Source organism: Grammomys surdaster, unplaced genomic scaffold (assembly GCF_004785775.1).
Source record: "Grammomys surdaster isolate TR1022 unplaced genomic scaffold, NIH_TR_1.0 126131, whole genome shotgun sequence".
Taxonomy (NCBI): domain Eukaryota; kingdom Metazoa; phylum Chordata; class Mammalia; order Rodentia; family Muridae; genus Grammomys; species Grammomys surdaster.
Window position 1 is genome coordinate 5,971,032 of NW_021620939.1, and position 13,778 is coordinate 5,984,809.

Consider the following 13,778-nt stretch of genomic DNA (forward strand, 5'->3'; position numbering starts at 1 on the left):
TGTGTGTATGTGTGTGTGTATGTGTGTGTGTGTACGTGTGTGTATGTGTGTGTGTATGTGTGTATGTGTGTGTGTATGTGTGTGTGTATGTGTGTGTATGTGTGTGTGTATGTGTGTGTGTATGTGTGTGTATGTGTGTGTGTGTGTGTATGTGTGTGTGTGTGTGTGTGTGTGTACACAGGCAAGCAGTTAGATCCCTGTATCCTAAGCTATTTTTAAGTCCTAGTAAGCGTCCCTGGGTGGGCCCTCAAAATGGGACGAGATGGAGTTTTCCCATTCCTAGTCTTGGCTATGCTGACCAATGAGCGCAACCCCTAGCTGGGCAGGATCTGGCCCCAGGATCAGCTCCTCCCTTCCAGTGGGCCCGATGTGGGAGGGTCTGAGAGCAGCAGTGGGTACCTGTGCCCAGGAAAAGCACCTCATAGCGTCCATCAGCTGCATCGACCTGGTCCACAGCCACCGTGGTGAGGCGATAGGGAACGCCCGTGCGGACCACCAGGGGGCGCCGCTGCAGCGGGTAGACGGCCTGGTACATGAGTGGATGAGTGCGCATGAAGTTGATCACTTCATCAGGATAGTCCTTCGTGGACTTCATCGATGGCGTAAAGGTTCCACCAGGGCACTGCAGCGAGAGAGCGCGTGTCAGTCCTAGGCTTGCCCAGGGGGTTCCACCAGGGCACTGCAGGCAGAGAGCGCGTGTCAGTCCTAGGCTTGCCCAGGGGGACACCTGCACCCACTGGCTGAGGAGAAGCTCCCATACTGTCTCTTGAACGTCCACCTGCTTCTCTCCAAACCCTTTCCTGCCTCCTGTCCTCCGCAGTACGATGCTGTCAGTCGTCCTGACCTTGTGGCAGCTTTGCCTGAGCTGACCACTCCCTTCCCGTGTCCTCATCCCCACCCAGCTGTCTCCTTCCTCTCTGGCTGTCCCTCTGGGCTCAGTGCTCTTTCCTGTGCAGCGGGGCCGGCAGCCTGAAGATCTAGCTGCACACAGGCCACGCTCTCCCCTTCCCCTGATGCTGTCTCTACTGCCCTGGGCTCAGCCTGACAGCCTTTCAATTACAACTTCATTCCTGAAGGAAGTCTTCCCGGACCCCTTCAGAGACCACACACTCCTGTGGCAGGCCCAGGCCATACCCAGATAGAGCGAGACAGCATCCAAGGCTGCAGAGAAGCACGGCTTGGCCCTGTCCACTCCTCATCTCCTTTCCTGCTGTCGGCCAGCCAATCTGACTTCAGCCTATCTCCAACTTTGCTGTGAGGATCCTTCCCACTAACCTTCACCTCCCCAAAGCTGCCGAGTACCCTCCACGGATTAGCGAACTGCACCTGGCCTCCCATCTGTCTCTAGATCCTGGGAGACTGCTTTCTTTACAGCCCAACATGACGTGTGTTGTGGAAATAATAGTTTTCTTCTTTTTTTTTTTGAGCAGGGTCTCTCTCTATGGCCCTGGCTGTTCTAGAACTCATGGTGTAGACCAAATTGATTTGAAACCAGAGATCCACCTGCCTCTGCCTCCTGAGTGCTGGGATTAAAGGAGTGTGCTGCCACCATGCCCAGCCGGGAGTAGTAGTTTTCTAAGTATCTTGTTTCACTGGCCCTGCTGGCTGGAGGTTCATTACAGTGGAGCCCATGTCTGCAGAGATCAGCCCTGACTGGACCTCTTAAAAACAAAGAGAGATGTCTCAGCAGATGAGAGCACAGGCTAGTTAGTTCCCAGCAGCCCACACAGAGGCTCACAGCCTTTGTAACTCCAGGGCATCCAATGTCCTCTTCTGGCCTCTGTGAGCTAAACACGCATGTGTCTATACATGCCAAGCACCCAAGCACAGACCAAACAAACAAACCAAACACCACCACCACAACAACGAAAACAGACGCTATGCCTTTAATCCCAGCACTTGAGAGGCAGAAGCAGGCAGACCTCTGTGAATTTGAGCACAGCCTGATCTACACAGTGAGTTGCAGGACAGCCAGGGATACAGTGAGACCTTGTCTCAAGATAGAAAACAGAAGAGGAGGAGGAGGAAGAGGAGGAAGAAGAGGAGAAAGGAAGGAAGGAAGGAAGAAAGGAGAGAGAAAGAAAGAAAGAAAAGAAAGAAAGAAAGAAAAAGAAAGAAAGAAAGAAAGAAAGAAAGAAAGAAAGAAAGAAAGAAAAGAGAGAAGAGAAAGAGAGGGGTACCTACTGTGCCAGGCCGAGGATAGGGCATCTTTCCTGAGAAGGGCATCCACTGGTAGTTGGGGCCCTCCTTGTGAGCAAAGGGCCCATTGAAAACCATACGAATATCAGCCATGGAGTAGACACACACTGCAGATCCTCGGAACACAGAGCTGTGTGCAAACAGGTTGCTGCTATGGCTGGGGCAGACACTGGACCCACAATCCTCCCCAGCTCATGTCTATGCCACAGCTCACAACCAGGCCAGGGTTTCCCACAAACCCTAACTTCCAAATCCTTCCATTGCTTACCCTAACTCCGGCCTTACCCTGAAGAGGTAAAGACAGCATAAATGACTGGGTTCCTGACGTCCTGGGTCTGCTGGACAAACACATCCTCTGAAAAAGGGGAGAAGGTTCTGGGGATACTGCCTTAGGGAAGAGTCCCATGGACCCATCCACTCCTGCCCTTGGAAGGAGGCCCCTAAAGGCACCCTGACTTCTGATCCAGCCTCCATCCCTCCTGCTACAGGCTTGGGACCCTGCCTGCTGGTTGAGCACTCACGGAGTTCGTCGAAGTGGGTCTCAATCCCATCCTCGCCTGGCACGGAACAGACAAGCCGAGCCTTCAGGAATGTGCTCCACTTGTTGACCAGGCAGCAATGGCCACCATCATCGTTCTGGGGGTGCAGGCAGGTAGCCAGATTAGATCAGTTCAACCACCCCAAGACCAGCTGGGGTAGGTCTGGGGAGTGGCAGCAGAGCCTTATAGACACTTACGAGGCAAATGCGCCCGATGCGGGCATACACAGCAGGGTTCTGTGGAGCCTCTGCAGAGCGCTCTCGGAAGAAGAAGTAGAGTTTATCATCATTGCGCTCAGCGCTGTCAGGGATGAGCTCGGCATGTATGAATGAAGGATCTGTGGGTAGACAGGTGGCTATCGGTCAGCAGCATGAACCCTGGCTAGATTTCTTTTTCCCCACCAGAACCCCTGACAGAAAACCAGCCCTGCCCTGGACTGGTCAGAGGCTTAAACTCTCCCCCAGGCATGCTTCTGGAGAAGTCTCTGCACATCCGGCCACACTTCCCATTAAGATCTTGCAGGTAGAACTCACCATTGAGCCACCGGGAGTTGTACTGATCTGTGCGCATGGCTGTCTGCTTTCCAAGTGTGCGGAAAATGGCTGCATCGGTGCCCATAAAATCGATGTACACTCCTGCATAGAGCTCCTCATCTGCAGAAGCATTGGTGTGTCAGTCAGACTCAGGGACCCCCAGGCAGAGTCCTAGCTCCTCTTCAAGCTAATGGGTGACTGCTCAGACTCAGGAACCCTTGGCTGAAGTTCGCCATGTTCCCCCATTGCCCCCCTCCCCCACCTTGTGACCCTCTCCCTCCTTCAAGATGCCCCGAGGCACAGTAATATCCTATCTCTCAGTGATAAGGACTTAACAACTGGTTCTGGGAGGAGGACTGTCAGTGACAACGGCCAATTCCTGTGATCCATCCATCCCAGCTTAACTCAAGCAGATAACCTGAGGTCACTTCACAGAGTTAGGAAGACAAGCCAATGCCACCCTACAGGATTTCTACCCCACAATCACAACAGGCCTAAGCAGCTCAAAAGCACAGATTACAATGTAGCAGTGCAGTAAAACAATTAGAAAGTAATAAGTTTTGAGCACTTATTATATTTTGTTGCCGGTACTTCTGGCTTAATACAGTTTATTTGGTTATGAGCCTTTACAATTGAATTTTCAATAATAGCTGTGTTTAACAACCGGATCACGAAAATCCTGAGAATTTAACTGCTGAGCTGGCTCCAGTCCATCAATCACTTCTTCCCTCTGAGACTCTGCAGGGTGTAAGTCTGACCTTCCCCCCCGGTTATACCCCCTGGTCTGAACTGTTACTAGGCCAGGACCTTCTCATTCACCAAAGAGAAAACACCGGCACCCCACACCTCCACAAACCCTAGCACAGCACCTGGCAGATGCTTAATGAGACACACTGGGGATGGACAGTCAGAAAGCAGGCATAGTGCCAGACCAGGGGCAAGTTTCCCAACCTGCAGCTCTTGAGCTTCGAATAGGACACTTCTTTGAGAAGAGCCCCCAACTCACCCAGACAGCTGCTTGAAACATGTTCTCCCATCTGCTCAGGGTGCTCTCTGGTTCTATGTGAACTCCTCCAGTCTCCTTGACACATGAAGGAGCTACGGAACCCTTTACATCAACCACTCTTAGTACGAGCCCAATTACTTTCTCCTCTAGGCAACCTACGGCTCTGAGGGTTCTAGGCTTTGCAAAGACCACACCGCTTAGTGTCCCATCCAAAAGGGCTGGGTAGAGGATTACACCACCCAGTCTCTGCTTCTCAGCACACACCAGGGACTGTACTGTACCGTATCCCCTCTAGGCATGTCCCCACTGGGGGCTAGCGAGACACGGGCATGGTCTCTGACCTGGAGTATTGGTAACTTCCCTCATTCTAGTGGCAAAGGCTATGTACTGTGACCATAGAACCGGGGTGGAGTAGGGTCACTCACTGATGAGGGCTGAGGCTGTGTCCAGCTTGGGGTCATATGGACATTTGCCTTTCCCTGACTCGAGTTTCTCAGGCTCCAGGTAAAAGATGTAATCCTGCAGGGTAGAAAAGGGCTCAGCACATCCAGGCCAGTCCCACAGACAAGAAGGATATGTTTCATAAGGTTCTGAGGGCAAGAACAAGCCCCAAGGGCCATCCTGAGTCCCCTCCCTACACCCCTCTCCCAGGGTCCTTGGGTTTGAATTCTGGCCAGCTAGGTCTCCTGGGGCAAGCCTATGGTATTTCTAAGAGAGTTACTCTCTGATCCTATGCCTCATGTAAGACCTAAGAATCAACTCTCAGAGGTCCAGGTCTTGGGGACCACAGGTGGGATTATAGGGGCTAAAATACTTCTGTGCCAACTTGTCTGGAAGATGCCAGTGAACCCCTCGGGCTACAGAGGCTGGATACTTTGAGCTATAGCTGTTTATCTTGGGCTACACACCTAGGTAGGGCAGGGGTCACAGTTCAAGGGCCTGGGGTCCTGTCCTAGTATAAGGTCCAACCAGGGAGCTCCAAGGTTATGTCTCCAGGTTTTTGCTCTACCTGTGGACCTCAGGATGAATCAAGAGGTCATGGGTTTTCTACCCCTCCATATTTCCCCAGAGAGTCAAGTTGGGGGATCCAGCTGAGACCATGTGGAATTCACAAAGCTAGCCATCATCCAACCCCACACTGCCCAGTTCACCCTGGAAGATGCTAGGAGGAAGGCCTGCATCATCCCTGGGACCGAGATAAGCTCACAGCCCTGGTGGGAAAGGCAGGGGAGAGGGAGGGAAAGGGAAGAGGAGAGACGCACAGAGGAAGTGGCAGCAGGTGGCAGGATGGTGACGGGAAGGCGCACACAGGTCTGCTTTCAGTTACACTCTGCTCACATAACTTCCTGTACGCACACGGACTGCACACAGACCGGCAGACAACACACCCAGCACACCTAACCCACTGCTCATCCCAAACATACACACACAGATCTAGGTAGCCTGAGATGTTCAGCACTCCCTATCAGACAGATACACACCCACACCCACCCACCCACCCACCCACCCCCCACCCCCCACCCCCCCACACACACAGAGCCAGGCACAAACACATATTCTCACACACACTCACATGCTGTCATTCACCGGCAGCCTCTGCCCCCCTGCCCGCCCCTACCCAGCCCCAGCTTGCCTTACCCAGCCCAGACCCCCAGGCTTGACTAATGGACAGACACACTATCTCAAAGGAGATCCCACGTATGTGAGTGTACACCTGTATCTACATACATGACCCACGGAAGGCATGGGAACAGACATGTAGGAGTCATGTGCCAGGCCCACTGTGGTTAATAAACGTGCCCAGGTATGTGTTGCCATGTGCTCATGTGTGTCTCCACACACATTCTCAGGGCTGAGGCATGACTGTCCCCAGGACTCATGTCTTCCCCACCTGGTGGCTTCAGGATTCCTTGCCTGCAGGGGTCCCACTGAGGCTGACAAGAGTCCAGCTGGAACTGCTTTCAGAACCTGAGGGCACTGCAGGGGAAGGGTGGGAATGGGGTGGGGGCATGAGGGTATAGGGAGACACTGGGGAGGCTGGCCCTGGGGCCAGGCCCAGAGTAAAATGAGCTCAGAGGTCATTTAGCTTGGTGAAAGACTAGAAGGATGAGGCCCACCTGGCGTGGGGCTGTGGGCGTCGGGCGGTCGGCACCATCAGTGGCCCTGCTGCCTCGGCCTCTGACCACCTGCGTCTGGGTCCACGGTGGGGCCTGGGAAGACGAGCAATAGATGTTAGAGCTGGGGGTGACAGGGGCTGGGGGAGCGGGCCTGGGCTGCCAGCCTCTCATACCACACAGGCCAGGAACACACATGAACACATGGGCCCCCAGAGAACGTATATGCATGTGTACACACATACACACAGGATTGGCACACGCCCGCACACCATTTGCCCCATATGTTCAGTCGCTCTCATGCATGCCCTACGAAGTCACGTCAACTCACAGACATGCCCACATGGAAATGGAAGAGGGCAGAAGCAGGCAGGGTGGAGCGGAGCTGGGGAGAAGGCAGCTCTCCCCGGGCCACAGGGTGGAAGCTGGCCTAGGCTTCCAGCCTCCTGGAATACTGAAGGAATACCAGGCCCTCTGACTTGGCAGCTCCACAGACATAGCCAAGAGAACTGCTGCCCCATGCAGGGCAAGTGCTTACTCTGTGCCAGGCACAGAGTTAGCTGGAGATCACTAAGTCACTGCCTCTTCCTCACACCGACCTGTTCAAAAGGAACCATGAACCCAATTTCCAGGTGAGGGAATGAGGCTCAGAGAGCTGAACAACTTACCCAAGGCCACAGGGCTTGGAAGGGGTAAGGATGGGGCTCAAGCCCATCCTCCCATCAGGACCTTGGAATGCAGCCCCCAGAGGGGACAGCATAGAGCCAGGGTTGGCAGGACCTTACCTGTGCGCGACGGCCACGGTTCACATAGGTGCACATGGGGTTGTAGGCACCAGTGCCACACACATACAGGTGTGTTCGGTTCCAAGGCTGGATGAGCCTGACGAAGTTCCCACACTCTCCCTGTGGCCATATAGAAAGCTGTGTAGATGTCCAGACACCTGCCCATGTCCATCCCTCTCTGAGGTCATGGCCTCACCCTCTGTGGACCCCATTACACTCACGTTGCCATCCTTGCCCGACAGTATGCACTCCTCAATGCGCTGTGGAGAGGCTGCCCAGTGGATCTGCCAAAGATGGAGGTTAGAGGATGCAGCCTGCTGGCCACGCCCCTCGCCCTGTCCTGTCCCACTTCCAGGCCAGCCCTTACAATAAGGGGCTCTCGGTTGATGTCATGCAGGTCCAGGGACAGCACGTAGTCCTTGCTGCCCACGTACATGCGGTCATGGTCCTCGTCCTTGAGCAGGATTCTGTAGTCTGTAGTGTTGAGCAGGAAGTTGAAGAAGTGGGCGGTACCTGTGGCTTTAAGTTCTGTGGATGACAGGCAAGTACACCAATGAGAAGGATAAATTCCCTCTTAAAGTCAAGCAATGAGGCCATGGCTGCCCTAAACTTCCCAGTCCTTCCCCAGGGCCTGTTTAGCTCCCTCTCCAGTTGCTGCCAGTCATGGAGGAGAAAGTGGGACATGTGGGCAGGCCAGAGAAGGGGCCACACCCAAAGCTATACCCTGATTCAGACAGCCCAAGCTAATCCCAATGAAAGGGCCTTGGGTACAAGCCAGGGTGTGTGATGGCATCAAAGAGTCTGCTCAGGTGGGGGTAGATGCTTCCACTCAGGGTGGGGCCAACTTGCCATGTGGGGCTGAAAGAGTTAACAAGCAGGTGGGAGTGGCGTTGGGGTGGAGCACGCTACAGACACTGGCACACAGCCTGGATACCCTGCCCCCACATTAGCTGACCACCATGCAGGGGACACAGCCTGCACACGGCAAGATCCCTACCTGATCTGAGATAGGCTAGTCAGATACCAAAAGCTAAAGGAACCCTAGCACCCAACAGAACTCAGGTCCATCAGACCCCACAAGGCTGCTAATGCCTACTTTGAACTAGCTAGGAGGAGCCGTGGAGGGAAAGGAGACTCCTCTCAGCAGTGCTTCTGAGCATATGACAAGGGCTAAGGAAGCATTAATTGGGCCTTCTGCTTTCTCTTTGCTTGTTTGCAGCAGCCTTAGCTCCCTCGGGACACTAAGAAAAAGTTTCCTGGGGTGAACGATGGGTAGCTCAGCCAACAACAGGCTAGTGACACACAGGACTCCTGGACGCTTGTGAACTTGTCTTTGGGGGAGCCGAAGGGGTCACTTGACAAGTCTGTCCCTTGCCTGCCCCCAGCTATTTTTAGCTCAGGAGAGAGAAAAATTGTGATCCAGGATCATGAATATTCGTCACCAGCACAGGAGGCTTTGGTGGCAACATACAGAAGAGCACATATGTGCTCATATGTGTAGTAGGTATGCAAATGTGTCCTGCAACTGATGAGGTGCCACTGGAGCCTATATACCCTCTGCCTGATCCCCCAGCTGGCACCCAACTTCACAGATGGAACAGTGGAGGGAGACTAGGCACCTGCGGAGAGAACAGCTGAGATCCAAAGCTCTGAACTTAGCAAGAAGGTGGCACCAGCAGGTGGCTGTCCCTGATTGGCCTGGCTCTGATTCCAACTGGTGTGTAGAGACCCTAGGATAAACTAGGGGCACTTTGTCTGTGGCCAGCAGGCTGGTGGCGCTATACACCTTTAATTCCAGCACTTGGGAGGCAGAGGCAGGTAGACCTCTGAGTTCAAAGCCAGCCTGGTTTACGGAGTCAATTCCAGGACAGCCAGGGATACACGGAGAAATCTTGTCTTGAAAAGCCAAAAAAAAAAAGGAGGGGGTGGGGTGGGATGAGTGGGCAATGGAGGCAGATGATCTGATGGTTGGCCCAGTGTCTGGTTCAGGACGTTACTGTGTAGGGCTCCAGTGCAAAGAGAAACCTTACCCTGCTCAGACCTGATTATGTAGCAACAAGGGAATATAGGTGATGACCTTGGCCAGCCACTGGGACGCAGGGATGAAGGGACGACAAAAGATCAAAGGGCCAATCCCTGCCTGGCTATGGCCTCGCCTGCCTGTCCGGCGGTGCCTCTGAAGTCCTGGGCAGGGCAGCCTGGGCACCTGTCCTGCACCTGTTGTTGGGTCACTTGGAGTCTCCTGCCTGGCCACCCAGTCATAGTGACAACAGGAAAGTAAACACTCCCCCACCCCCAGGGCTGGGAAGTGGCCGGAGAGGAAGTGGGGCTGCCAGTGGAGCCCCCCCAGGCTGGGATAGCCTGCCAGGGGTTATTTATACCCTGGCTGGGGGCATGGCCTTGGCTGTGCCCTTATTCATTCTGCTACGCTGGGGGGGCACTTCAGGGACAATGGAAGAGAGGAGGGCAGAGGATCAAGTGGACTCCTAACAGCACCTAGGTGGGCAGGGAAGATTCAGAGAGCTAGCCCCCACACAGCCACACAGCCACACTCCCAAAGCCCTGTGCTCACATATCCCTACTCACTCTTGACCCATAACCTAGCCCCTGCCCCGTGCTGTGCCAGGACTGCCAGGACCCAAGACCAGGCCCAAACCAGCAGCTCCCAGGGCCCCAGCTCCCTGTGAGAAAGGCGAGACATCACTGAGCAGAGAAGGAAAGACCGTTCTAGAAAGGGGACAGGAGACTCTCCCTGACCCAACATATACGCCTGGCCTCTGTATCTCCCCCAGTCTGTCCCTAGGTAGAGGGTGCCTCTCAACCAGGTGCCTGCCCTCCTCAGAGCTTTGTGCTTACATCCAGTTTCTAGGTGAGGAAGTTGGGGTACAGAGAAAGGAAACAACAGGCAGACTGCATGAAGATGGGGAGCCCATGGAAGCCAGTCCTGGTGATGGGGACGGTCTGCCAGGAGTCGGTGAGCCGGAAGGTGACTCGTCCTCCATCATGGAGACACTTGATTCAGAACCCTGGGGACGCCTCTAAATGGCTTCGGGATATGGCGTCAATGACTCTGGTATTATAGGATGTGCTGGTGTCACAGGACATGATGCTTTAGCTGTTGTGGAAATGGTGAGGAGGAGGGGAGCCCCCAGGAGGCAGGCAGGCTGGAGAAGAGGTGGGAAGGGAGGTCAGGAATCCTTGGCTATGGCTCCATTTCCACTATGGGCTGTATTAACAACCCCTGAGGTATCCTGCCTCTCTGAGTCTCAGTTTAAAGTCCAGGGCATTTCATGGGCCTCCTAAATCTGACATTCAAGGTGGCCCTGGTAGAGCCTGAGAACTGTCACTCTTCTGGCCTTCCCTGTGTTGAGGGGGACTGGAGAATGGGCTGGGACTCCCAGATCTTTTCCTGAGGAAGCAGGCTTCCTTCCAGATGTTAGCATCACCTGAAAGACATCCAGTCACATATATCCCTGCTACCCCATGTCCTAACGCTGAGGAGACAAGCAGAGAGAGCTACGGGGACGGGACGGAAGACTCAGTTCCTGTTGACTCAGCCCAACCTCCGTATCTCCAGCACATTCCCTCAGCACTCCCCCCCCCCCCCCCAAGCACGGCTAAGTCAATTCATCAGTCAGTCAGCCTACATAAGCGAAAGGCAGAGCTGGGTAGTTCTCCAGGGTCTAGAGAGAATCACGTGTCAGGGTCCAGCTTTGCTATCTCACAGCTGGAGTGCTAATACCACTCAGGCTAGATGTCCTGAGAAAATGCAAATAAGAAGCCCCATGACTGTCCCACATCCCTAGCTGCAAACAGGGAGACGGTGGTGCTCAAAATTATGAAGTAGAATTAGCTGCCTGACCTACCTACCCTAACCTGTGTACCACAGGGCAAATGATCTGGGGGCTTTTATCCACCCCCCAGAAGCCTGGTTCAGAGTGGCAGGGAAGCTCAAGCAGGTACCCTTAGCTGGCACCTGCAGTATCCGCAGGTCCTAGTGTATTAGTTCCTCCTGGGCCCAGCACTCTCAGAGCATTGGTTCTCAACCTGTGGACTGTGACCCCTCTAGGGGCCAAATGACACTTTCACAGGAGTTGCCTAAGACCGTCTGCATGTCAGATGTTTAAGTTATGATTTATAACCATAGCAAAATTAGTTATGAAGTAGCAACAAAAATAATTTTATGGTTGAGGGTCACCCCGACATGAGGAGCTGTATATACTAAGAGGAGACAGCTAGCAAGGTTGAGAGCCACTGCCTTCGCCGAGAGACTTCGCCGAGAGACTTAGGCCAAAAAGTTCCAGGGGCCTGAGGTGGCACCAGTACATGTGGTGCTGATTCAGACTCGGCTTGGTCATGCCTTTGGACCAGGGTTGACTTCTGCTCAGTATGTGACTGCTGGGCTCAAGCCTGAGTAAGTTTTTGAGCTTGTCAAGGGAGGGTGGGGGCCCCTGGTGCTGCTTCCTGGGGAGAGCCCCCACACCCCTGCTCTCACCCAAGCTGGGCACAGGTTGGGTGGAGTGGCATCCGGGAAGGATTTTCCCGTCATGGGAAGGAAGAGCCTTTTCTGGCATCAGACACTCGTTTCCGCAGCCGTTCCCAGCTTCCAGACCTCTCCCATGGCTGTTAGACACTCTGTCCTGGCCCAGAATGGCCTGGCCAAGGTTCCAAGGGCAGGAACAATCCCACTGCCTTTGGGGCTTGATCCTAGGGGGTCTCTGCTTCCTCATCTGTGGGAAGCAATGGTTGATGCCTTACTTTAAAGGAGCCAGTAGGCGTGTCCACAGCCCTCACCAGAGACCCCCAAATGGGCGGGCCTCACCCCCTGCTGCCAGTCTCTAGGACACCAGACCTGCTACCAGTGAGGCAGCGGCTGTTGCAAAGAGAGGAATCTTGGAGCAGAGGTGGGTGACCCGCCCCCTTGGTTACAGCTCCACAAAGCAGTGAGCTCTGACTGACAGTGTGACCTCCCCTAAAAGGGCTGGGGATCAGGGAGTGATAGACAGGTCCCTGTACCCTAGCTCTGACCTCTGACCTCCTGTGGGCGAGTGGCAGCCCTAATCCCTGAGCTGAAGAGAAATGGGATTGGGTGTGAAGGGGCTGCCAGTCTAGATCTTTGTTAGTGCATCGTCCACCAGGAAGACAGGCCTCCTGACCTGAGGATGGAAACTGAAGTAGACAAGATCATATATATATTATATATTATATATATATATAATATATATATGTGTGTGTGTGTATGTAATATATACATATATATAAATAATATATAATATATGATTATATGTCATATTAAATTAAATATCTACATACATATATTAACAGTGGTAGTGATGTGTGGCAATCCCCACCCAACACTCCCATGGTCTCTAGGGAAGGGTCGCCCTTAGCATCTTTCCCTCCTCCAAAGCTATGAGGGGCCCCAGAGGAAGGCCCAGGGGCTGGCCTGGCCCCCTGGCTCCCAGCCTAATCCTCTTTTAATGAGCGGCCAGCCGGAAGGCCTCAGCCCCTGGCCACAGCTCTACAACCCTGAGAGCCCCAGCCAGGCTGAGCTGGGGGCAGGGCATCCCAGAGGCCTTAGTATGTTCCACCCCCAAGCTCAGCATATTTACCCCACCCATACCCAACGTCAAGACTTCACCTGCTGAGCAGGTCAACTCTGGGCCCATCAACAACAGTGGTGTCTGCTGTTGCTGCCATGGGCCCTCCCATAGGCAATCAGGATATAATCTCTTGGGGCTGGCCAAGGGAAGGCCTCACTGCTGATCTCCTTTGACTTGGTGATAAGTTGTGGGTCCTTGGGGAGTAGACCATCCCAAACCTGACCAGGCACTGAGACTAAGAGCCAGGAGCCTCCCCAGGATTCTCAGGCACCGCCCCCCCACCAGGCAGGTGAGCCAGGTCGGTGCCAACAAAACCAATTACAACCGCTCTCACCCAATTAGCAACTAATTATGGCCTCATAGTCCGTTCAACATAATTAACATGTAAATGACTCGGAGTGTTTATATTCAATAACCACTCTGATTGAATTTAATTTAAATGTCTGAACTGGGAACCCAGTTACCGTATTTCACCACCTACAGCTGCCACTTCCAGGAAACCTACTCCAGGGGAGGGAGAGGGGTGAGCATCACTGCTCCAGGTCCATAAACCCTTCGCACTTCTATCTCAGAGGAGTGGAAGTGTAGAGAGCTAGGAAGAGCTCCTAGTGGGATCCTCCAGATGGGAAATCCTCTAGAACAAGGGGGCGCTTCTTAAGGGCTACTGTAAACACCCCAGCTGTTCAGTAAACACCAAGCCGAGAATGAGCCACCCGGATGGACTAAGGCTTCACCGCTCTTCCTTCCCATTTCAGGGGCCAGGGTTGGGGGCTGGGCCAGCAGGCCCAGACGTGCTATTCCCACGGCCGTTCTGCCCCGCTGCCCACCTGCTCCGCCCAGGAGAGGTCAGACAAGAGACCAGGAACCAGCTCATCCTGAATCCAGGAAGAGCCAGAGGGAAGGCACAGCAAGGTCACGACATCCACTCAAACGCATACAAGGGCAGAATCAGAGGCCACACCGTACACTAAGGATGAGCAGTCACTGCTGACCCTCCCT

At 53.9% G+C, this 13,778-nt stretch overlaps 1 protein-coding gene across 3 annotated transcripts in view; it reads right to left on the reverse strand.

The window, feature by feature from the left end:
• Window positions 1-13,778, reverse strand: part of Sema3f (semaphorin 3F) — a 28,219-nt gene that overhangs the window by 3,905 nt on the left and 10,536 nt on the right. For 2 of the 3 annotated variants that reach the window (XM_028756675.1, XM_028756674.1), the window contains 10 exons: window positions 7,544-7,704; window positions 7,398-7,460; window positions 7,177-7,296; window positions 4,703-4,796; window positions 3,272-3,391; window positions 2,936-3,075; window positions 2,721-2,835; window positions 2,485-2,554; window positions 2,185-2,329; window positions 400-622 (listed from right to left, as the gene is read on the reverse strand). In XM_028756675.1, the coding sequence (XP_028612508.1) occupies window positions 400-622; window positions 2,185-2,329; window positions 2,485-2,554; window positions 2,721-2,835; window positions 2,936-3,075; window positions 3,272-3,391; window positions 4,703-4,796; window positions 7,177-7,296; window positions 7,398-7,460; window positions 7,544-7,704 (1,251 nt within the window). Of the gene's footprint in view, window positions 1-399; window positions 623-2,184; window positions 2,330-2,484; window positions 2,555-2,720; window positions 2,836-2,935; window positions 3,076-3,271; window positions 3,392-4,702; window positions 4,797-6,394; window positions 6,488-7,176; window positions 7,297-7,397; window positions 7,461-7,543; window positions 7,705-13,778 lie in introns of all 3 variants that reach the window. The other variant, XM_028756676.1, reaches the window with a different exon arrangement.